We start from the raw sequence: 24,233 nt of genomic DNA, 5'->3' as shown, positions 1-24,233 counted from the left end.
TTAAATCTTTTCCAATAAAGGGAATATGTATAGTTGACCCATGAACAATATGGGTTTGAACTGTGTGGGTCCACTTATACAAGGATTTTTTTTTAATATAAATACAGTACAGTCCTGTAAATCTCTGTTTTCTTTCTTATGTTTTTATTAATGACATTTTCTTTTCTTAGCTTACTTTATTGTAGGAATACAGTGTATAATACATATACAACGTATGTGTTAATTGGCTCTGTTACCAGTAAGACTTTTTTGGTCTAAGTCTTTAGGCCATAAGTCATGAAATCTTAGAGGAGTCAAAAATTACAGGCAAAATTTTAATTACAGTTAAGTTTTTGTGATATCAAAAATTATAGGCAAAAAAACAGTTATAGGCAAATTTTCAACTGCGGTTAAGTTTTGAGGGAGTTAAAAGGCAGATTTTCAACTGCACAAGGGTTAGCACTCCTAACCCCACAGAGTTTAAGGGTCAACTGTAATAGCATGAGTTTAGTATACATTATGGACAGCACAGTTGTTTTAAACTCAGAAACACTCTGATCCTTGGTTTAGTCTGATCAAAGAATTGTGTGTCTGTGTGTGTGTGTAGTGCTTTTGAAAAAAAAATGTTGGTCATTTTTAAATTATTCAAGAAGGTAGTACGTACGAAGAATTACATTTGGCTGAGAACTCTGTAGGAAGGTAAAGCATTTGGAATGTATTCATATGCCTGTGTCAGTGAGGAATCTTTGCTGTGTGTGGGAATGGGGCTGGGGTTCCCCTTGCTCAGATATTCTTGTAAAGCCCCCTGGGAACTAAGAGGTGTCCATGGTATTCTGGGACCCATTCTGAAAACAATGAAAATGGACAGAATTTCCTCCATGGCAGAATTCTTTATTGTTTGTGTAAGACCATTTGTTTCTGCAGAACACAGAGATTCTGTTGGATGAGACAAAATTAGCTTAGGCAGAAAAAGTGATGTTCTCAGGAATAACTGGTTTATAGTCTAGTGTCAGTTTCCATAGTGAAACACAATTCTGTAAGGCCAATGGGGCCAATAAATCATCCTTCAGCTTCAGTACTCCTTGATGGAAGAATTTTAAAAAATCTTTTCGTTGTTTATTATTAACATTCTCAGATAATGTTAACAGGCAACTTCACCTTTCAAAGTCGAAGGTGGAAACTTGCATGCTATGCTATATGAACACTTGGCAAATGTGTAGAAAACACTAGGTTTTTCGTCCAGCCAAATTTTTGTGTGCCACATTTAATATGGAACCATGCATATAGTCATCTACTGAGTTAAACTGAATTGAATTTATAATGCTTTCTTTGGTTAGATTTTATATTTTCAAAAATGAAGAGATCTCATTCTATGTGCCAGGTATTCTAGAATCTCTTTGTTTTTTACGGCTTGCCTCGTCATTCCCTGCCTAAGAGAGCCTCCTTTGCTGCTCTATGCCAATGTGCTGTGCTCTGCCGAGCAGTTAGGAACAGGTGCAGCTTGGGCCTGGGGTTGCTGTGGGAGCTTTATCAATGCCACAAACAAGATTGCATACTCTCTCTTTATTTGGACAGATGGCTTTAGAACGGGGAATAGCCAAATTCCAAATGGCCAATGCTGGGTGTGTGCACACACAAAGACTCTTTGGCATTAGCAGGAAGACTGTTTCAGGTCATTCCACGCATGGCTGAGTCATGCTGATGTCACAGTTGTCCCTGTAAGGGGCGGGGTCCATGGTATTCCTCTTGCTCTGTCAACAGGTTCAGAGCAAAGCTTGGAAGGCATATGTTACCACTCCTTGCAGCTAGGAAAATTCCTTTTCAGGCAGGCTAGGCCATGTGTTCCCCAAGGAGGTTCAGTTCTGGAACAAGTGTATGGTAATTGTCAGGATGTTGTAATGCCGAGCCTGTTTCAGTGAGTCTCATCACAAAGCCTAAACAAATGCTGAAATTTGTTGTAATGTGGACTCCCAGAGAGCTCCCACATCCAAAGGGACTCATGCTTGTCTTCTCCTAACCCTGTGATGTTGGCGGTGAAAGGAAAGATGCAGAAGTTAGAATGGGTAGACATAGCATTACAAAACCTTTAAGGTGTATGGAGGAAATTATTCTATAGCTGAATATTCCTAGTGCCTAGGCAAAGTGACGTCAAGACAGGAATTACTGTGTATGAGTAAGACTTCCAAGTGTACAGGAAAGAATAATGACATGATCTGGAAGTTCTGGGATGCTGACATCACTGGGTAATAAACCATAAAAACTTGAAATCGGTATTTTACCAACATATTAGGGTACAAATATTTTTCTTTTGTAATTGAAATCATCTTTTCCTGAGTGACAAAGTGGGATTACATTTTTTTTCTGCTGAATGTAGAGCTAGACAGAGTCCCTCCTGGGTAGAGGTGCCTGAAAATCTTCTGGATCTCGCCTAAATCCCTTATGGGACCCTCAAGTTGGTGAGACTACATGGACATCTTGTCAGTCAGAGGAATATAGCAGCCTTTATTCTAGACCCAGGAGGTATTACTGGAAGCCAAGCGTACCTCTGCAGTGTAATTGGTCCTTTGGAACAATTAGTTCTTTGGAGGCAAAGTAGTGGTTTGACTCATGCCCCATTATTTGACCACAGAGGATGCTCCTTGCCCAGACAGCTGTTGCTCAAGCTATTCCTGGTCACCAGGGATACAAGCTGAGTGAGTTGGGATGAATTTTATAAATCCTCGGCCACGTGGGACAAACCGCCTGAAGCACGTCCTTCCACGGCTCATCTCTCTGCTCCCTTTGGCTCCGGAGAACAATGCTTTCTAGAAGTGTAGTGATGTGAACCCTCTTAAAAAGTAGCATAGGAGGGGCACCTGGTTGGCGCAGTCATTGGGCGTCTGCCTTCGGCTCAGGGCGTGATCCCGGCATTCTGGGATCGAGCCCCACATCAGGCTCCTCCACCAGGAGCCTGCTTCTTCCTCTCCCGCTCCCCCTGCTTGTGTTCCCTCTCTCACTGGCTGTCTCTGTCAAATAAATAAATAAAATATTGTTTTAAAAAAGTAGCATAGGAAAGGTGAGTGGATATGAAGGGAATATAACATTCTGAGTACAAAATATCATATAAACTACTGAATCAGAATTAAATTGGATTTGTGGTTTGTTTTCCTTTTTCTTTTAAAAGATCAGTAGAATTTGTAGCAGCTCATCAATAAACCACCAATATTTCTATATGAAATAAGACAGATGCGATAGATGCAGACTGCAAGATACTTTTTCTCCTTAATCCTAGAAAAAATCGGTCACAGAAGCCGAGGGACATATTTCAGATGTTCTTTTGTTTGTTTGTTTTTTTGGCTGAGACTGAACACGTAGCTTCCAGGAAGCACTCAGTGTCATACCTTGCTCCTCACATCTTCCTCCAGATAAAGCAAAGCAAGAGAAAATATGTGGAGGAAACAGAAGACCATGAGCAGGAAGGGATTAGGGAAGAATTGCTGACAGCCTAGATGCAGACGTTCTAAACTTACAGGAACACACATCTCCCTGCTTGCACCTGCTGTCTCCATGTCTATATAGTGAGAGATCTAGGCTATAAACAGCCGTTTACCCTGGACAAGCAAAGGGGCCTGTGTGTTAGCAGAACAGGCCTGGAAGGCCAGTGAATGCTTGCAAGAATGGCTCTTCTAAAGCCTCTTTGTCTTTCTCAATGCACCAGAAGGAGGCTTTCAGGAGAAAATCACAAGCATGGCCTCCCAGTGGGGAACAGAATATTTCACCAAAGTCTAGAACTTCCCATTTTATTCATAGGTCTGTTCTGTCAGAGGTATGTGGTGGAAACAAAAGGGTGACTCATGAGAACTGTAGATTACTGATACTTACCCAGATGTGCTTGTTGTAGAATTCTTGTCTCCGATTTTTATGAAACACAAAACAGCAGTTTGGATTTCTCTTTTGCTCAGTCCAAAAGCTTTGTACACTAGATCTGCTTTCTGAGTAGTTCTGGAAGAACCAGTCACTCTTATTTTTCTGAAAGTACTTGCTTCATACCCTGGCTTTGTGCCTTCAGTTGTCATATTTGGGAATTTGTTCAGGAAAAGTATTGTTTTGGATATTGATACTATAATAATGTGGGAAGGCCTCCCTCAGATTTTAATGTCCTCAATATGTCATTTCATAGAAATTTCAAGTGTTAGAATAAGTCAACTTTGGTCAATATTAAAGAGGAAAGAGCTCTGAAGAATTTTTATTTATAAAAATACTTTAAAGCTTATAAATTTCTTTCTCAGTTCTTTGAAGTATTTTCCCCACATTGCTTATCAGTTGGAATGTGCGTAGCAGGCTGTTAGGATCAGACTTGTCCCCACTCAGTTTTGAAAGGGGCACCAGTATGATAGGTGTGTGATGTTCCAGTGAAGAGGCAGGTCCCCAGAGGAAGAATTCAGAAGGGACGAGTGATCCTGTGAGCCTCTAACACCCCAGCCAGGTGAGGGCTGGGGAAGGGGTGAGAAGTGGGAAGAAGAGACACAGAGTGGTTTCTCTGGAGAGAGCTGTTGTGCTCCTGACTCTACCCCTACCTGGCTTTGTGTGCATATGTGTCCTCATTGGGAACATTCGGGGTGATGGTCCAGCCCCTGCCTGGATGAATCTAGGGTATGAGAGGTCAGCTCAGTAACAGCTTTAGTGGGACTTTCTGGAAAACCTTGAACTGCAAAGGTGAATAAATGGTCCCCACCCCTTTTTATTTATTTTTATTTTTATTTATTTTTTTTAAATTTTATTTTATTATATTATGTTAATCACCATACAGTACATCAAAAATGTATCTGTGTAGTTCTTCTGAGAACTAGAGCTATAGGTCTGGCAAATGAATGCTTTTACTCTCATGATATTTTATTATGTAATATAATTAACCTCCACGCTGAAAAGGAGTTTTCAGATGTGATGAGATCTTTCCACTTTATAAATGGCATCTCTGGCTTGGGGTTAGGTTTTGATATGGTGGAAAGGCAGAATAAATTTCCATCTGCTTCATTCTCCTTTTTAAAAGTATGTGTATCATTAATATCTATTAGTCCTGCAAGGGATTTAATTTCTTTGTAAATATTCTGTTTTATTCCATACCCTTCCCCCAAATAGTCACTTTGCTCAGAAATAACTAGTAGTGAATGAATAAGGCATATTGCTTTTTTAACTCAAATTTTTATGCATTTTCTGAGGCCTTTTCCCCCACCTATTATACTTACATGTACAAAAGAGAAACACATTAGTAACAGACTCCCCTGAATGACCAGATTGACATATGCTAAGTCTGTCCTAGAAAGAACTTTTACTTCCTTTGACTAAAAGGTTGTTGGGGAAGGACAGAAAGTTTGCTCAGTGGATACTTACAACAGAAAATGTCCTTATGAGCACAAGTCTGGATTCACCTGTTACCCTTTCTGAAATGTTCAGCGATGGGCCTGGGGGTGACTGGTGCCACCTGGTGGAAGATTCTAGTAAGACATGGGCAGACAATCTCCCTCACCTTCTCATGAAATCTCAGAACTGGAAGGCACTGTGGCAGTTTATCCCCTTGCCTCTTGACTAGTCCTAAAATAGCCCAGTCATATGAGAAGCTCTGATGCTTTAAAATATTTCACAGAATAATATTTGCTAGCCATTAGCAGGAGTTCATGACAAAGCTCAATAAGAATAATGATAATAACAAAACTAGCCAATGCTTATTATGCACTTACCCTGTTCCAGGCACCTTGCTAAGTGCATTATCTCCATTAATTCCTTATGACTGCTTTCAGCAGTAGGCACCTGCATGATCTCTCTTTTACCAACAAAGATACTGAGACATACAGAAGTGCAGAACTTGTTCAAGGTTACTCATCTAGTCAAGTGTAAAGCTTTCCAGCCCATGCACCTATGACATAAGATTTAAACCAGGACAGTCAGAAGCTAGGCCTGTGCCATTCAACCACCTCCTGCTTCATGAAACTTATCTATTGGGAGTAAACACTTTCTTTGTGTTAAATGAAAATCCTCTTTCCAGATGCAGTTCCTAATGGCTTGTACAGATGGATAAACCCTCATGATCATTCTCTATCAATAACTGTTTCTCAAGAGAGTACAGAGTATTGGGTAAACAGGACTTTAATGTCTACAATGATTATGCCAATCTAAGAAAGTAATAAATATTTGAGAAACCCAATAGACATTGTATACGTTTGGTTGACTAAATAAAAACATGAAGCCAGAAAAATGAAAGGGAAGAGGCAGTTAATATATTTGGACAGTAGCGTGGTGAAGTGTGGGCAGTTATGAATATTTGGAAATCAAATAGATGTGATGAAAATATACAGGCATGAAATTATAGCTATGTAAGGTATTCAGGCTAACAGGAAATTGGAGAAAAATCAGTGGAAAGTGAGTCTGAGAAAATGAAGAGTGGAAATTGTTTATGGTTGACAATTATGCATTAGCAGTTTTAAAATTTCTGAAATATGATATGTAAAAATGAGCATAATTCAATTAAAAGAGAAAGCAATACCATTTTAATGTAAAGAAGGACTATTACAAAAGTACAATTTAAATTATATTTAAGAACTTCTAGTGCATTTCCCGGAAAAGCTAACTTTTTTGTGGATGAACTAACAGATACGTAACTACTTTGAAAATGTGTTACGATGCAATGACAAGTCTTACTTTTGAGAAAATGTAGAATTGGCAAATTTTCCTTCCCTCATCATGTAATGTTTAGAAAAATAAGTATGCATTTTAGATTCTGGAATGGATCTGTGAGAATAGCCTACACTAATGGCCGTGTTTTCTCCTTTAGCCTGACACATAACTTTCTTAACTTCATCAATACTTTATCTTAACTTTCTTAAAAGTTGATAAAAGTCTCAAACAATGAAATTTTTAAGGTGCCTACTGTATTAAAAGTTAACACATGCCAAACTGGTTTGCAAATACTGTGGCACTAAGCATTTACATTTTATAAGTTAATACTCTATGTTTTTAAAACACATACATAAACGTAATGACCCTATATATAACGTCATTTGCAGATATTATCCAAAGTCTTTTGTGAATTTGGGCCCCAAACACATATTGCTTATGGACTCCAGTGTTATCTATATCATGAGGGAGCACTATTACTCTATCCCAAGAGGTAAAACCCTTGCCCATTCTCAGAAAGGTCTGGCTCTTTCTCCTTGGTTGTGCTTTTATATCCTCTAAATTAAAGGCTAGAGATGCTCCATGGATACCTGAGGGGCAAGTGTCTTTCCAAAGAAGTCCCAGAAAACAAAGATGCAGGGTGGCATTCTGGTATCTACTTTGGGAACCAGTTCAAAGGGGTTAGTTTTATAATGAAATTTCATAACATTCATTTATATGTCATATTTTGTATATTTTAAATAATACATAATGACAGTTTAAAAAAAAGAATTAAGGAACTGAGAAAACAGTCACAAAGCATACCTGTGGTCCAAGCACTTGGAGAGTCTAATAGCACAGTGAGCACTATTGAACAGGTGTCAAAAGTTTTGTTGACAAAACTGATGCTTGAAGAAGGGAAGACTGTATTCTTTGGCAGACTAGGGGTGTGGGGGAAAGCCTGAGCAGGTGTACTGCAGGTCACTGCCATAGCGTCTGTAAGCCCAGCATCATTTTATCAGTTTGGCATAAGATCGTGTTTCATAAAAACATATTGTTGCCTGTTTCTTTTTTTAAAACCATTTGTCTAAGGAAATATATCCATCATTTCAAGACCCTATGTTCGAATTAGAACATCACGAACCAAAATATTCATAGTGGCTCAATTCATTACTGCCAAAACCTAGAAAGAACCCAAATGATCATCAAAAGATAAATGGATAAACAAATTGTGGTCTATTCAGACAATGGGAATAGCGCTCAGCAGTAAAAGGAGGGAACTACTAACACATGCACAATGTGGGTGAATTCTCTGTCAACATGTTGTGTATGAACAGCCAGAGACAAAAGACTGCACACTGTCATGATTTCATTGCTACAAGGCTCTAAGGGCAAAGCTCTGGTATAGTGATAGATGTTTTGGGGGAGGGGTGTGAGAAGACCTGAAGAACCTCTCTGGAGTGACAGTGATGGATATGTTCTATTTTTAATGGATTGTGGCTACATTGATGTTTACATTTATCAAAACTCATCAAACCATACACTTAAAACTTGTACATTTTGCTCTATGTAAATTATCCCTCAGTTAAAACAAAGGAGAAAGAGAAACAATGAACCTGGGGTGCTTTTTACCCATTAGAACAACCTTCAAACTATTGGGGCTTAATATAATACCTTCAAATATCAGGATGGACTAATTTCAGAAATGTTTATATGAAGACCGTTTATGGATCTTCTGCAAAAGTCCCTTGTGGGGACGTGGTCACTTATGCTGCTCGGTGCTCCTCTACAGATCTGAGAAGGCATTCATTATGTATTTCTTGATGAACTGCTGTTTCCTTTTAGAAAATGATAGTAAATACATAGCTTATCAAGTTTCCTTTTTGTCCTTTCTTCTGGGCATCTCAGATCCAGGTTCACCATTCTGTTAACGCTACTATCCTTCACCCACGCTTCAAATTTTTTCTTCATATCTATCGTTATCATGAACCCTCCATGTACCTTCCTAGGAGCTCCACCTGGAAAAGTAACCTCATTGCCCGCCACCTCCTTGGAATTTTTCCCCACTGTAGGGTGTCTTTGAATGTCTTCATCCTAACGTGTTATACCTGCTATCAGGGTGTCCATTTGAGTTATGCCACAGACGACTTTGACCTTGTGACTGCAGACCTCATTTCGTCCTCTGAAAATAAACACAAGGAGTAAGCTGATGCTATCATCCCTAAAATTTTATGAAGCTGACTTTCTAGTTCTGTTTCTCTAGATGCCCGTGCTGAATGTTGCCCTGTCTCTAGAGTACATGCAGCCTCCAGTTAGAGAAAAGGCAGTATTTTTCTGATTCTAATTTACTGTTCACTGTTCACTTTAACTTCCTTCATAATGCATTTTTTGGACTGTGGAATTCTTTGGCCTTTCCTGTGCCCATTGAAAGCTGAAATGAGTTGCCACTGAATTTGTGTGCAAACACACACACACACACAAAAGAGGCCAATAGACTCATCTTGAATTTATGATTCTTCCCCAAGTAACCAATAGCTGCCCATGATTGAAGCTGTTAAAACATATCTCAAAGGCAGTTCAGTTATATCTAAGCAGTTAAAGACCAAGTTTATTGTTTTTCAGTAACTCCAAAGGGTTTTTGTTTTTTAATAGAAGTATATGTATTTCTAGACAAGAATATAGGAGTTTGGCATTTGCCTGTCTTTTTGAAGAATTTCCATTTCTAAGGCTAACTTTTCCCTAGGAATATGTTTTTAAATCTGGTTTTTATAATATAGTATACAAAATCTTTATTTTTCCATACTTGTTTCCATGAAATATTGAGGACATGCAGTTTTATTTTCAGTCTGTGACTTGGTGTTGGTGAAATTCTTTTGTATTTTTTTCCCCACATTGTGAACATTTCCAAATTGTTTATCATTAGCAATTGCATTCCTAATGGCCTTTTGTGACTATGTGACCTTTGTTTCAGAGAAAATGCTTTCCAAATTGAATTCACGATATTTAGAGGGAAAAGTTTCAGCTTTGTAAGAGTTGTAAAATCATGAGTGGCTCTTCCCCACGCTGCTAATTAATAAGAAAACCAGCACATTCTTCTTGAGACTTAATTATTTGTCCATAGTTTTATTATCACAAATCTTCTTGGGATTTGGTACCTTACTTTGATTATGTCTCCAGTGAACTGTTTTATGATTTTTTTTTGGTCTTCAAACAATTAGCTATTTTTAAATTTAATTGGAAATAAATTACGCTTTCAAAATATGAACAAATTTAAATATAACTTAATTTAAAAATAAATTATTACCTAAATATTAGCAATATTTTCTATTCCTGGTAAAATCCCAGTGGCAAGTGGGTTTGACATGTAACTCACTTGTTTCTCAGGACAGTTGTTACTTATGTTTTCATGAATGAGAGTCTTTTAAGACATCAAGGGATAATAATTAAGATTTTAACATAGTATTTTTCCATTAGTGTTCCCCCCAGATGAGACTCTTCACTTGGTAGGTGGACCAAATCAGCAATATTACTGTTCATTAATCATCACAATAGCCCACCAAAAGAAGATGTATCTTTCTGGGTGTATGAACACACACACTCTCCTCCCATTCCCACTAGCATATGCACTTTCTAACACACATAACCACAGATTCCCACCATGTTTTTTTTTTTATTCATTCATTTTGTCTTTTGTTTTGAAATATTTTCAGATGTACATAGAAGTTGAAAATACCTTCACCCAGAGACTCCATCCACGTTTCACTATCTCAATGTTTTTTATAGCAAAAGGCTGGAACACGCTTTGCATTTAGTAGTTACGTCATTTGAATCTCCATCAGACCAGAATAAGTCCTACTTAGACCTTCCTGACCTTGACTGTACAAGAGTACAGGCCTGTGATTGTCTAGAATGTTCTTGAATTGGTGTGTCTGATGTTTCCTTCTGATTGGATTTAAGCTTCTCATCTTGACTGTATCGTAGCAGTGATGCTGTGTTATTCTCATTGTATCTTACAAGGTAACCGGTTAGTGACATCAATATGCCATGCCACTGGTGATGTTCACTTTGATCATTTGAGTAAGGTGATATTTGCCAGATTTCTTCAGTATGAGATTATTGTTTTCCCCTTTACAATTGATAAGTGTTTTGTGGGAAAAGACTTTGAGCCTGTGTAAATATTTATTTCTCATCTAAATTTCATTTACTAGTTTTAGCATTCATTTTTGTTTCTTGCTTGAATTATAATTTAAATGATTGCCAAATGGTAATTTCTAATTGAACTATTCCTTCTACATTAATAAGTTAGCATTCTCTAAGGAAAAACTTTCCCTTGTCCTTGCGTAATTTGTTCTTTCATTTATATATATCACTGTGGGCTCATGGATTTCTCTTTTATTCAGTGAGGAATCATGTGTCATTATCATTATTGGTTTGATAGTCTGATTGCCTCAGAACTGGCTAGGACAAGCATCTTGAGCTAGCTTCTGAAACACTCCCACCATTCCTAGGGCATATCTGACATTCCAGACTTCTCTTGTACTTTCTGTCCCAGCCTGGATTCACCTATTCTTTGAGATGCCTAGTTCCTGATATTTAGAAGCCAAGATCTGGACACTTGGTGTGCTCCATGCTACTGGGGTGTTATTGCTCCCAGATCCTCTCAGGACACAGAGCCAGGAAATAAATGTAGGTATATATATATTTTATATATAATATATAATAGTATATATATATTAACGTGTGTATATATATATATATATATACTAGTAGTATATATATAATAGTATATATATATATATATATATGTATGTATCTTAACACACATGGGCACATACACACATTTTTATTTCTATATCTATCTATCTATCTATCTAGAGCTATAAATTCACACTGATACATTTAATTCCAAACAAACAGGATGGTCTTTATTCTAGCTTTCCCCCTTTTCAAATTTGTAACTACCTTTTTGGGCAGTAAAGAACATGACTCCAGTTAACCTCAATATATTTATTTGTTTGATCAATCTACCTCTATGTAATAGTCTCCTGGCTCTTCTGTTGGCCAGGTGCCTTATGTAAACCCCCCCATCATAAATTCTTGCTGCCATGTCAGCTAAACCTTTGGCCTTTGGTATAAATACTTTTCAATGTCTGTTAGTCCATTTACTCTCTGTTTGTCTCTCTGTGTGCCAGGGCACACATGCGCACATATACACACTGGTATAAAAAGCTGGCAATTTAATAGGTAGGGAAACACTCTTTAACCCCAGGGGAAGATACAATTATAAACTGATATGATATGAATTAAATGGACAGTATCTTCAATTAGTGAACAAGTTAAAGATTGTAGTGATAGAAATGCCTATTTTCATTGCTTTCAGGATGTAAATGCTCTTCACATAACAGCAATTTTAAAATATAAGTTAACTCTTCCTTATTAAGAATCATCCACATGGTTACTTACAATGCATTTTTTTTAAATTCAGTAATGGGTTTTAGAACTTTTGAAAGAAAATATGCATAAGGCTACTGGTTTTTCACAAAGGCAATTTCCTGTTTTTATAAAACTATCTGAGAGAACAAGAGATTCACATGATGCAAGAGGGCTAAGAAACATATCAACAAATAATAACAAAGGTTTGCAGTCTGTTTGCATAAGGCAAATAGTATGCAAATAACTAAGCCAAACCTTTACATTAAGAGAAAGCAGTGTGTATATATTTGCAGAAAAATGTATTGAAATGCACAGAGTTGCTCGACAACACATGGCACTGCCATATTGTTGTCAGCATCTGAGGTACGGCTTTGCAAGGAGTTTGCTCGCCGGCTATGACTTTACTATTTCTCTCTGACATAGCTGTTGTTCAGTGGTTAAACTGCACTCTTCTGTGCTCCAGTATTTGCATTTACATTACAGACCACAGTGTGAAGGATGTTTCTTATTAGTGAAGCATCTCTGTTGGTTCTTCATTGCTCTATGGTTTGTATCACAATTATGGGAGAAAGTTTAAGACTCACCTGGCATATTTATGGGCCCTTCTTTTGTGTGTACTTCTCAGGATTCTTTACGCAATGGATGACCCAGGAGAGAGGATACCCTAAATACTGTAGGAGCACAAGTAACTGCAGAAGAGTGATTAATGACTAGGCTCTTGAAAGCTACCCTGTCCTGCCAATGTGCCTCCATCTCTGCTCCTAGTCACAGGGTTATGTTTACCTTTCAGACTGACTCGCAATTAGAATATGGAGATTTTATGCCTGATGGTTTCATTCGTTAATTCAAAGACTATAATAGGTCCTTGACATGTTTGGATTGAACTGCTGGACAACTCGAAAATGACCTCAAGTATATTTTGCTCAGGGACAAATTTGAATCCCTCAGGCTGCATGGTTTGTGTGTGGGACCTGTCACTCACCAGTGTCTATCAGCTTAGCTGACTCTCCTGGGTTTGCAGCTCAGCACGGTGGTGCTGCTCCCTTCTGTTATTTCAGTGTCAGCCATGTGGAAGAGTATATGCTTTGCACTATTCTCAAATTTTAGCATTCATGAAGCTCTTCTGTCATACTGCTCCCTCCCTTCATCCCTCCTTCTTCTTCTGTTCCTTTCTCTTGTCTGATAAAGCTCTTGCTCTTAAACCTATGGTTTTACATTTCACAGAATTTTTTATTAATTTTTTCCTCATTCTTTCCAGGCAATGTTGCCTTTATGCTATAATCAATCTTCAGCATCCATATTTCAATTTGAAAGAATCATGTGTATTCTTTTACATTAGTTCAGTGCTTTCATCTCTTTTGTCTGATGCTTACATTGACTTCTGTTTTCATTGACAAAATTACCCACAGTACTAGTTAGCTGTGTTATAATAACATAATAATAGTCGGAAAGGCCTGAGCTGAAAATCAGCTCTGAAAACTACTAGTTGTGTTTGCACGTACTTAAAACTGAGGGTCAGTGGTACCTATTTTATCAATTCATTATACATATTGAAATAAATAATGTATACAGTGCTCTCCCCAAACCAGGCATATAGTACAGGTGGGAAATGTTAGGAAAAATTCCACTAGTCAGGGTCTTTGACTCTTATGTGCATAAACACCTAATACAGAGCCTGGCATACAGTAAGTACTCAATAAATGCATGTCAGCTGTTGCCATTGTTATGTTGCCATAGCTCTCATCTCAATGCTTTGAAAATTATAGATAAGCAGTGTGCATATAAAACACATAATAAAGGGTATGACACAAAGTAGGTGCTTTGGCTAGAGTGGTATTTTTAGAGACATATCATCAGGCAAATGATTGGTTAGTGTTCTTGGGAAAACATCTTCATAAAGACTAAAGGTCTTTTGTTTTGTCCTTCTCAGGCATCCTGTTTTCCCTGGTGGTGATGCTGTATGTCATCTGGGTCCAGGCAGTGGCTGACATGGAAGGCTACAAAAACATGAAAATGAGAGACTGCTTGGAGTTCACCCCTTCTGTTCTGTATGGCTGGTCATTTTTCCTGGCCCCGGCAGGGATATTTTTTTCTTTGCTAGCTGGATTACTGTTTCTAGTTATTGGGCGGCATATACAGATATATCACTAATCAAACCGTTGCCACCAGCGTTTTCTTGAGAGGTTTTAAAATGGAGCATTTTTTTTCATTTTGGTTTGGTGATCCCAGCATAGAGTTAGTTGATGAGCTTTTTAGTTGGTATTTGAATTTTGCTTTTACATTTTGCTTGTGATTTCTTCTGATAGGAAAGTCCTAGAATCTTTCCAGACATCCATGTTTCCATCCTCTGTAGGTGCTATCAAGAGCCTAGTTCTCTAACGAGCAGGTAACATGGGCCTCCCTCTCATTGCACCTGTTAGAGCTCACGCAGGTTACAAAGGCCTGATAATGGCGTAACGCCACCCCCAGGGCCACTGAAGCTTTGATTTAAAGCTTCCTTCTCGGCATTCACTTCTGCTGCTATTTTAAAAAAAAATCTTTGGAGAATAATTAAGAATGGACAACAAGTGTTGTCAGGGAACTTACTCCATTTCTTCTCCACATACACACATGTATCTCCACATACACATTACTGACTCCCGTAAGCCAATTATTTATGACTTAAAAGTAGATAGCAGTGTGCTTGTGGCAAGAGCCAGGCAAACCCATCAGTTCAAATGGGCCACAACCAGACTGAGGACGCGTGCTTACTCCATTCTCTTACCAACAGGAGTTTGGTCACCTAATTGTGTTCCCTTAATTGTGCATGCTTACATAAACCATAAACTATGTTTTAAAGTGGCAAATCTGTACACCAAATTACATATAATATAGATTGTGTTTTTAGGAGCTCAGTGGATTAATTGTAATATGTAATATGGTTGAAAATATGTAAAAACCAGGCACCTTAGCTTAGTACTTAGTTCTGTTTGATATTTTAAAATTCCTCTTTAAAATTATATGCTAATATGTTCAGCATGTGAAAATTTATTGATGAAATGTGCTTTTAATATGCACAAGCTATAACCTTTCAAAATATTTCCATATGAAATGATAATAGCCTTGCTTTATTAAAGACTATGAAATATTAGCTTTTCCCAAGGTTTTATGGGTTGTAGTTCTTCTGATCATTTGATTCCCTTAATTATTGTCTCTCAGTTTCTTCATCTTACAACAGGTATTTTAACATTTACTGAATGATAGTTCTTTTAACCTCTTGTAAAAAAAACTTGGTGCTGGTTGGGGGGTAATTCTTTCTTACTTGCTAGTGTAGACATGCAGACATTTTGCATATCAAAGATGTTTGTTTGGCACTAATTTTGATTGAAATCAAATCCATCTGAGAAGCCCACGTTGCATTTGCATTTTGGAAACCTCCACAGAGGAGCAGTTTGGTGTTGGTGAGGGAACAGAGAACCCGCATGGTATGTGAGCTTTGTTCTGGGCACAGCGTTTTACTCTGCAGCTGTTGTGAATACCTAAGGCAGGACTAAGAGGCAAATTAGGAGTGACCACCTAGAAGATGCTGGGGTATAGAGGGGCAGTTGCTTTCCATTCAGCTGTTCCCCTGATGGAGAGATTGCCGTCTTCTCCACACATCTGTACTTTCCATTAACCTGTTCCGGTGGGAGGGATTTCTGGAGGAATAGCCATGCTCTGAGGTATCTGCAGAATCATGAGGGCATTTTAGTGTTTAGGGACAGATAGGACTAGCATGTGATAAAAACAAAACACAAAAATATAAGACAAAAAAACAAAGCTTCAGGGGTTTAACTGGTTTCTCAAGCCATCAGAGTTATAAACATTTTTTGTGGTACTCGCCTTTGTCTTTTTCTGTTTTCATTTTTATATTGCCCCATTTACTTCTTTGCTTTTGGCTTGATTATTAGAAAAATAATTATGGGTTCTGTTATGCATATTTACTCTGATATTAAGTTATGGCATGCCATTAAGTTTTCCAGACGATGCTAGATGTATTTGATTAGTTCATGTCATCTGTAAATACAATTCCTTTTTGTAGAACTTTGGAATGGAGCCTTTTTTCTGATGTATTATATGTCATTTAAATTTCACATACAAGCTGCTTTCAGTAAAGGTTTGAATATTTATAAATTTCAGATGGTTATCCTCATTTTCTAATACACTTATCCGGCTACCATATATTTATCATAAGGCAATTGGCTGAATATCTGATTTGTATGACACTTTTACACAGATACATACTTTGGAAGTATTTCATAGTTGTAATGCATCAATCACATTAATTCAGATGCATTTCCCGATCTACTTACCAGCAATCCGTGGAAAGAAGGAAGGTGAGTTGTGTGTGCTGTGTCAATAAGTAATATATTTGAAAATAGCAGAAATATGCAGTATATTCTTGTAACAGCCTTGTCTGATTTGGGATAGTATGTGTATCTCTGTTCGTTGTATTGACTAATTTTCAGAAGCTTCCAAACACTGTGTTGAAACCTTTTTTGAGAGTGTTGATTTTGTATCATAAAGTTTCAATGTAACAAATATGATATCTTTTTGGTGACATTCTGGAAAGAGTGAAGTAGGAGGGCGGTGAGTCATGCCCTTGGACTTTGGGGAAAGCTATGATCTTTCCATATTGTATTTTTTTAGGGGTTCAGTCAGTTGGGCAGCAAGTAGCATATGCCCCGAGACTAACTGGAAAAACCGTACAGAGAAGCTGAATGATGGTGTTCAATTTAGGGGTTGGGGGTAGGACTTAAAAAAAATACTACTAGTATGCTGTTACTGGCCATTTAGCCACTTTTATGACTAATGTATGAAATGTATTATTGAATTTGAATATTAAATCCAATTATAAAGACATATGATGGATGAGGCGTCAGTATTTGGTTCTTACCTATGTATCTATCATCAACACATACGTGTGTGTGTGTGTGTGTGTGTGTGTGTGTGTGTGTCTGTGCAGAATTATAAATTTGGAAAGAAAGAGATAAACTGAATGACAGAAATCAATATAATTGAGATAAACAAAAATTTAAAAATCAGTTTTGGGGGACGGTAATAGAGCTTATGTCCCTGAGTACTACTTTATCTGTTTACTCAATTGATGATGGTCAATTCAGTTCAACACATAATTTGACTTATATTTTCATGAAAGAAATGAAATTAGGCTTACACAGAGGCTTAGAATGTCATCAAGGATTAGACAGATAGGGGATGCTGGTAAAAATAAGCTGTACATACATCTTCAGGAGGGTAGACCCACAGTGCTGGGGTTATACGGAAAGAAATATAGGAAGGGGATGAGTTTGATTTTGGTGGGATGCCACCAGGAATGAGTGGGCTTATACAGCAGAGATGAAATAGAAACTACATTTTTTTTTTTAGAAACTACATTTTTGTTGATTGTCTGAAAGCATCAAATACATAGAGACATTTCCTCAGTGATGACCGAGCATAGGTATAGAAATTCCAATAAAAACTTAGGAAGATGGTATATTAGATGTTAAAAGCCAAAGAGGGTGGGGGAAATATTAAACAGCATATGTATTATAATGAGCATAAAGCAAGCACAGGAACATTTCACCTGGTTATCAGGGTAAGAGGAAAGAAAGAACAGACATCCAACTAGAGCTTAAAGTTTCTGAGGCAAGTGCTAGGACCTCTGTCTCCAGGAACCTGGACCAGTCCGTAGGGGTGGGAAGTATTGGAGAGAATAAGTCTGAAATGAGAGTGGAAGAGTACTGAGTCCCACTCTGGCTTCTGAAGGGTCATGTTTCCCACTAGTGTGTTGCTGTGATGGTGAACAATTGAAGGGGCAAATGGCTGGTTGAACTTTATAAAATGATATGCCTTTGGATATAGAGAATCCTATGGTATGTCTATCTGTTCTATTTGTAAGGGATCTATAAGCAAATAAATTAGAATGATTTTGAATTCAAGTAATGATTTTTCTGGCTTATACAAATGACAAAGGGTAGTCTAAATTGGCTTTATGAAATAAGTGTGGTGGGAGTAATTGGCATCCTGTACTGACGCTGAGTATTATGTAGATAATTTAGGGGAGGGAAGTCTCACTGGGATAAAATGAGTATACAGACCGCAAAAATTTTAATATTCCCATTCTTCTGGGAGGCCAGGAGTTATTGTGACATAATTCACTAAAAATGTAAATAGTTCCCCCTTTATGTGGCAATTGGTTTTATTTTTCTTAGCATTCCTTTTTCCATTTATTCTAAACAGACTGCCACTGTTAAAAAATTTACCAATGCTTACAGATTGGATTGTCATTGAAAACTAGCTAAACAAATAGGTATTTGATCAATATAGCCTTAAAAGGAGTGTTATATAAAGAATAATGCTTGTTGCTTCATATTTTGGTGTGGCATATATAGACGCTATATGCAGTATTGATACATTATCTTCGCTCTCCCAAAATACAATTTTTTTTTCTCAAGAATTTTTAGGTATATGTAAATGCTTGGAGAAATGTCAAACAGAAAGTTGGATTAGCCTCTGTATGTGTTGTAAACATATACCCACATACCTATGTATGTTTATATTTGTGTATGTGTGTGGCCCTTATGCTGTGTATATATGGATTTGGATAACTATACATATATATTTGTCAATAGACAGGTCTGAATATGCATACACATATATTAATACATGTGTTTATAAAATATTTTGTATATATTGTATATATGTTTATATATAATAAATGCCTAAATTTATGTTATATGTGCATATTGCAATATCTGTTTGTCTCTGAATTTCTGAGCTCTTAAGGCTTGCTGAAGGGGCGGGCATATTTTATCTTTATGCTATTGCAAGCCTATCCCAGTGGTGAGTGAGGGATACAGGGAAGACTCAGTGAATGCTATAAGAGCCTCTCTTCCTTGGATCCAGGGCATATGTGATGATGCACATGGATTGGTTGTGTCTGACCCTATGCATGCCTAATGGCAATGACCCTGTCTTTGAACATCTTCTAACAACTGATATCTAGTTCTTAATTAATATTTACTTAACAGTAATAAGTTTTGCCAGATAAAAGAATTCTTTTCTAAAGCAGCATGCCTTTGTTAATACATTTTTCGAATCCTCCTGCAGAAGGTTAAGCCAGCTGGATGCCTCATGAACTCCTTATTTGGGTCACTTATAGGGAGGATCCTTTGGTGTGGTGGGAAAAGTTTTAAATCTACATCTGAAAATCTGCAATCCAATCCTGGTTTTAAACTTATAATCTGACAAGTTATTCCACCTTACTTTGGCTCAGTATATTCATCTAAAATATTTACTAGTTTACTCAGCAAATGGTAATTGTGTGCATACTACGTGTCACAAATGGTGCTACATACTGGGTATATATTACTAAACAAGACAGACGTGGTATTTTCATTCTTCAAGCTAGGATTCAAGGAAACAATATAGACAACAAGAAAATGAACAACAAAAACCCCACTATGATTTATAAATTGTGTTAAGTCCTATAAGGAAAAATACATAGGACATAATGACATAAAACCACGATTGTAGTCAGGGAGAGAATTGTTGTAAGGAGAGAATTCTCAATTGGAGAGAACACTGAGTATTCCGATGCATAAAAGATAGGAAGGGGTGAATGGTGGCCTGAGAAGTTTTCAGGGAGGAGGACTAGTGGCAGAAGATCTGAGCGTGGAAAGAGCTTGATGTGTTCTAAGAACAGCAAGGTGGCTCGTGTGGCTGGACATTGAAGGGGAGAGTTCCATGATGAAGTTGGAGGAGAAAGGCCCCATCATTCAGATGCCTTGTGGCTGTTATATTTTGAAGCAGAACATTGAAAGAACTTACTGGTGGATCAGATATGGGATGAGGAGAGGGACAGGTCTGAATTCACTCTCAGATTTCTAGCCTAAGCCAATGGGTAGATGGAGAAGTCTGGAATAGAAAAGTCAGAGGGGAGCAGGTGTGAGGGAGAAAGGAATGGAATTCATGGTCCATTTTTGACGATGTAATGTTTGATGTGTCTGTGAAATATCTAAGTTGAAACACTAGTATATGGCAGTCAGGAGCTCAGAGGAGCAATCTGAGCTGGAGACTCACATTTGGGAGTCATCACATTTAAAGCCATGGGAAAGATGAGACAACGAGGGAGGATGGCTAGGGAGAGAAAACTCTTTGCCCTGGAGAATCCAACATTTATAGGGTGAAGAGAAGGTGGAGCCTGAAGAGAGGCCAGAAAGAGACATGGAAGCATTGATAGGAAATGTGGTGGGGGAATACCAGGGGGGAGAATGTTTTGAGAAGAGACTGAGTTTTGAACTTTACCAACACTGCTGAGAAGATGGCTGAGACAGGGACAGAAAGGGAACTTCTGGCTATGGAAGCTTGGAGGTTGTTTGTGACAATGATGACAGAAGTCTAGGGATAGTGGTGGGGACAGAAGCTGGATCTGATTGGTGTGGGGAGCTGATGAAAGGTCAGCAGAACACATACTGGGCAGCTTCTAGAAGACTATCTTTAAGAAGAACAAAGGTTCATGGACTTGGGGAGAAGGGAGTGTGAGGTCTGGAGGAAGAATTCTTAAGACCTGGGAAAATGAGAGCCAGTTTGACTATTTTGCAAATCATTCTGTCCAGAGGAGAGGGTGATGATATGGGAAAGGACCGTGGCGAGAGTGGGGTCATGAGGCATGCCAATGTATGTGTGGAAGTTCAGTGTACCGGCCTCCCCTTAAAGGAGGTCATGTATTTGAAGACACCCAGGATGAAGAACACACTCACTATATTGAACTTGGCCAAAAAAACCCCACAAACACAAACAAAAATCCTATTGTACGTTTACCACGTACTAGTTCCAACGTTAGGCATCAGGGTTACGGAAAGTTGAGCAAATCACCTTGTATAGGTCAAATGTAATACTCTTCATTGCTTATCAGCCAAGCATATGAATAAGACCTCAGGGAGTCAACACAGTTGAAAGATAGATCTGTTAATATTTTGAGTAGGAATAAAAAATGACAGCACAATCAGTATGTCAGGATGTTGCTGCCTATCCAGAAGATTCCATCACACTAGTGAAGTTAGATGCTCCCTGACTTGCTTCCCTAGATAAGTATTTGAGAAGGAGATTTCTTGTTATATCTGATGGCCTTAGATTTATTCCGATCTAGAAGAATCCCGGTGACTGTCAAAAAGCTGTCCACTGGCATGATGGGAATCCTCGGCTTCCTGTTTTAAGAATAATCAACACACATACTGGATATTGCATTAGAACCCTGGATCTGGATTCTGCATTATTTGTTTTAGGTTGTCCATTTCTGATCTGGGAAAATACCCTGAAATAAAACGGAAAAGTATAGTATGTTTAGGAAGGTTGATAAATTGATCAGAATGAAGATTTAAAAAATCGACTCTGTTTGGATTCTAAGAAATTCTTGTGTTTCTAATTCATCGGCAGTAAAATTAGAGGAGTTTATCTTTTAAGGGGAGTATAGAAGAGTTTCTACTCTTTAGTAATTGGCCTGACTGACCACAAGCACAAGCAGTAAAACATCTCAGGCGCCCACCAAGAGGGGCTGCATCTTACGCTAAAAGATATTGTTGTTTTTGATTGATCAATTATCAATAGAGATCATGATTTCCAACACTTTGTCCACATTATTTTTTATAGATAACAAGATTTTCCAAATTAATCTGGTTGTTTTATAATGTTGTCTTAATCATAAATGGTGAACCCCAAAGCCTACAATTTCACTACTTATCAAGCTTTCAGAAAAATACAGTTTCCAAGGTCTGTTACTGCCTATTCACAGACACAATAGGACAGGAAAAAAAGTCATTAAAGAAATCTTGTAATTCTCCAAGCTGTTTTCCTTTACAAGAGCAATACATATTCATTAGATAATTCAGAAAGTATAAATAAGCGCAAAGAAAGACACAAATTTCACCCATAATTCCACCACTAGAGTCAAGTGGTATATATAGTTATAATAGGTAGCCAGAAGAGGGTCATACAGAATAAAGTTTTGCAAACTTAGTTTTTTACTTAATACTATATCTTAAACATGTTTGTGTCTTTAAATATTCCAAAGATTACTACACACTTTCAATTACAGCCAAGCCAGTGCAGCTCAAAAGCATGCCAACCCAGTCTGTTTTTGGAGTCACTTTGCTATTGTCTATGTGGACATAGTTTAGAAAGGAGGAATAGTAGGGACCATCCACCTGGGTTATCATGAATTACATAATTGTGGACAATTAAAAATTGCATTAGGAAAATAAAGAGTGCTCTCTAAATTTCCATGAAATGAAAATCAAGACAGGATTAACAAAGATGACTACTCTGATTTTTGAGCGCTTCCTCTGGGCCAGTAGCTTTTTGTACATTGTCTGTGATGTCATTCCACTGTGAGGTTGAAGGAATGGAAACAGAAAGGGTATGTAACTTGCCCAACACTCCACAACTAGGAGGGGTTGGAGATGTGTTTTTAGGTGTTTGAATCTCCATGTTCTTTCTATAATACCAATTGGCTTGTCCCTAATAGCAGTGGGAAAGTGATTTTGAACATATTTGAATAACAACAGAAAGATTTCTGTGAGTAGGTATGTGTTTGATTAGTTGCATGAATGAAAAACCAAACTGCACAAAGTGAGCTGTTTTACAGTCCTCCACTGACCACTCACTTTGATGTAGTCTTTGGGCTTCAAGCATTAAGTGCGATGGTTAGGGTATGTCAGAGTCCCTGTGACATGCTCAGTGACCTCAGTGACCTAGAGTCTGGTATGAGGCAACAGGAGTCCGAAGACACTATAACGGCTTATGCCACTCTGGGGTAAAATAGAAAGTTCGCTATGTGGAAAGCGGATATTGCCTTGCTAAAATGGTTTCCTGGTTTTATTATTGAAAGCTATCACTTGCAGTGTTGGAGAAAACACCCAGCTATGTGACAGGAGACAGACAGTGGAATTCTGAGTCTAAAACCTATCTGTGTACCCTCCGGCAAGTTACTGAGCCTCTTTACTTTTCTCCAAACAACAAAATTGGGCAAAACCCCCAGTACAATATCCAGTCTGCAGCTGACTTTTAACAGAGTTCCCACTCAACGCCAATTAGGGTAGTAGGGATGGAAGACTTCCAGGTAAGCAAGAGGGCTCTGCAGAGACAGAGAAAGATGGCCAGGGCTGGAATCTGAGTTCCACTATGAGCAGCAAGCACTATCTTGAGCAATTACAGCCTTCTCTATGCCTCAGTCTCCATACCCACAAAGTAAGGACAGTAAGATGTTTGTGCAAGGTGTTTAGAACACTGCCTGGCACAAAGTAGGTGCTTAATAAATGTTATCTACTCTTGCCATTGTGTTATTATAGTTTTGAGTTACCGTGTTCCTCTAATTTCTGATCCAGGACTTCTTAACTTCACTTTTCAAATGTTAATGGATACAATTTCTCCAGGACCCCTCCCCGCCATTCCTATATATTCATTTTATGAACATCTTCCATCTCACTGCCTCTCCTTATGTAAGATTTCCCAGGAGTGTGAGGAGAGCCAGAAAAACTTGGGGGAAGGGGTGACAGTTGTAATATTATATTCCCTTTAGAGAAAACAGACCACCAAAGAAGAGAAGTTAGCTCAGAAATCACTTGGGTGGGTTTCCATATGTGGTTGGCCAACCCATCTCCACCCCCACCTCCACCCTCAAAAAAGTCCAAATTGAATTAGTGCCCTTTTAAAATAGGGAATACATTTAAATATCTGTAAAAGGAAAACACAGCAAGATAATGAAAAACGGCTCTCCTGCACATCGGCTTTCCTTGTCCCCTTGTTATGTGGCTTCACTTTGAAACAGATCGCTCTCATTGCAACACGTAGCATGCTGCCAGCCACCACATGGCTATTTGGCAGCTATTTAAAGCACAGATCATATTACCGCACTGCAGTGCTAGGCACCCATGTTCCAACTGGTACACAACTGATCTAAACAGAAATCAACTTAAGGTCTTTTTCTCTGAAATTAAATGTGAAGGCGTGATCTCTAGGACCCTTTCTTCTTTCTTTTGCATTACTTCTTTTTGGAACGGTGTCTTGCTTGCACCACCAGGGAAATTCAGTTAGGTCGTCAGTCTGATACACTGTATCATCAGATATGTGAGCTTTTCCTCCCTTCTACATTTGCCTAAGAGCTTCTAAAC

The 24,233-nt window shown here is 38.1% G+C and overlaps 1 protein-coding gene across 5 annotated transcripts in view; it reads left to right on the top strand.

Annotated features, from left to right (window-relative positions):
* TMEM182 (transmembrane protein 182) overlaps positions 1–16,921 on the top strand; it is a 76,454-nt gene extending 59,533 nt beyond the window's left edge. For 4 of the 5 annotated variants that reach the window (XM_019804991.2, XM_011231056.3, XM_002913496.4 and 1 more), the window contains one exon: positions 13,973–16,921. In XM_019804991.2, the coding sequence (XP_019660550.1) occupies positions 13,973–14,193 (221 nt within the window). In that variant the 3' untranslated portion in view covers positions 14,194–16,921. Of the gene's footprint in view, positions 1–11,161; positions 11,246–13,972 lie in introns of those variants that run through there. The other variant, XM_019804998.2, reaches the window with a different exon arrangement.
* The last annotated feature ends 7,312 nt before the right edge of the window (positions 16,922–24,233 follow it).

This window comes from Ailuropoda melanoleuca, chromosome 4, assembly GCF_002007445.2.
Source record: "Ailuropoda melanoleuca isolate Jingjing chromosome 4, ASM200744v2, whole genome shotgun sequence".
Classification (NCBI taxonomy): Eukaryota; Metazoa; Chordata; class Mammalia; order Carnivora; family Ursidae; genus Ailuropoda; species Ailuropoda melanoleuca.
This window is presented reverse-complemented; position numbering and strand designations above follow the sequence as displayed.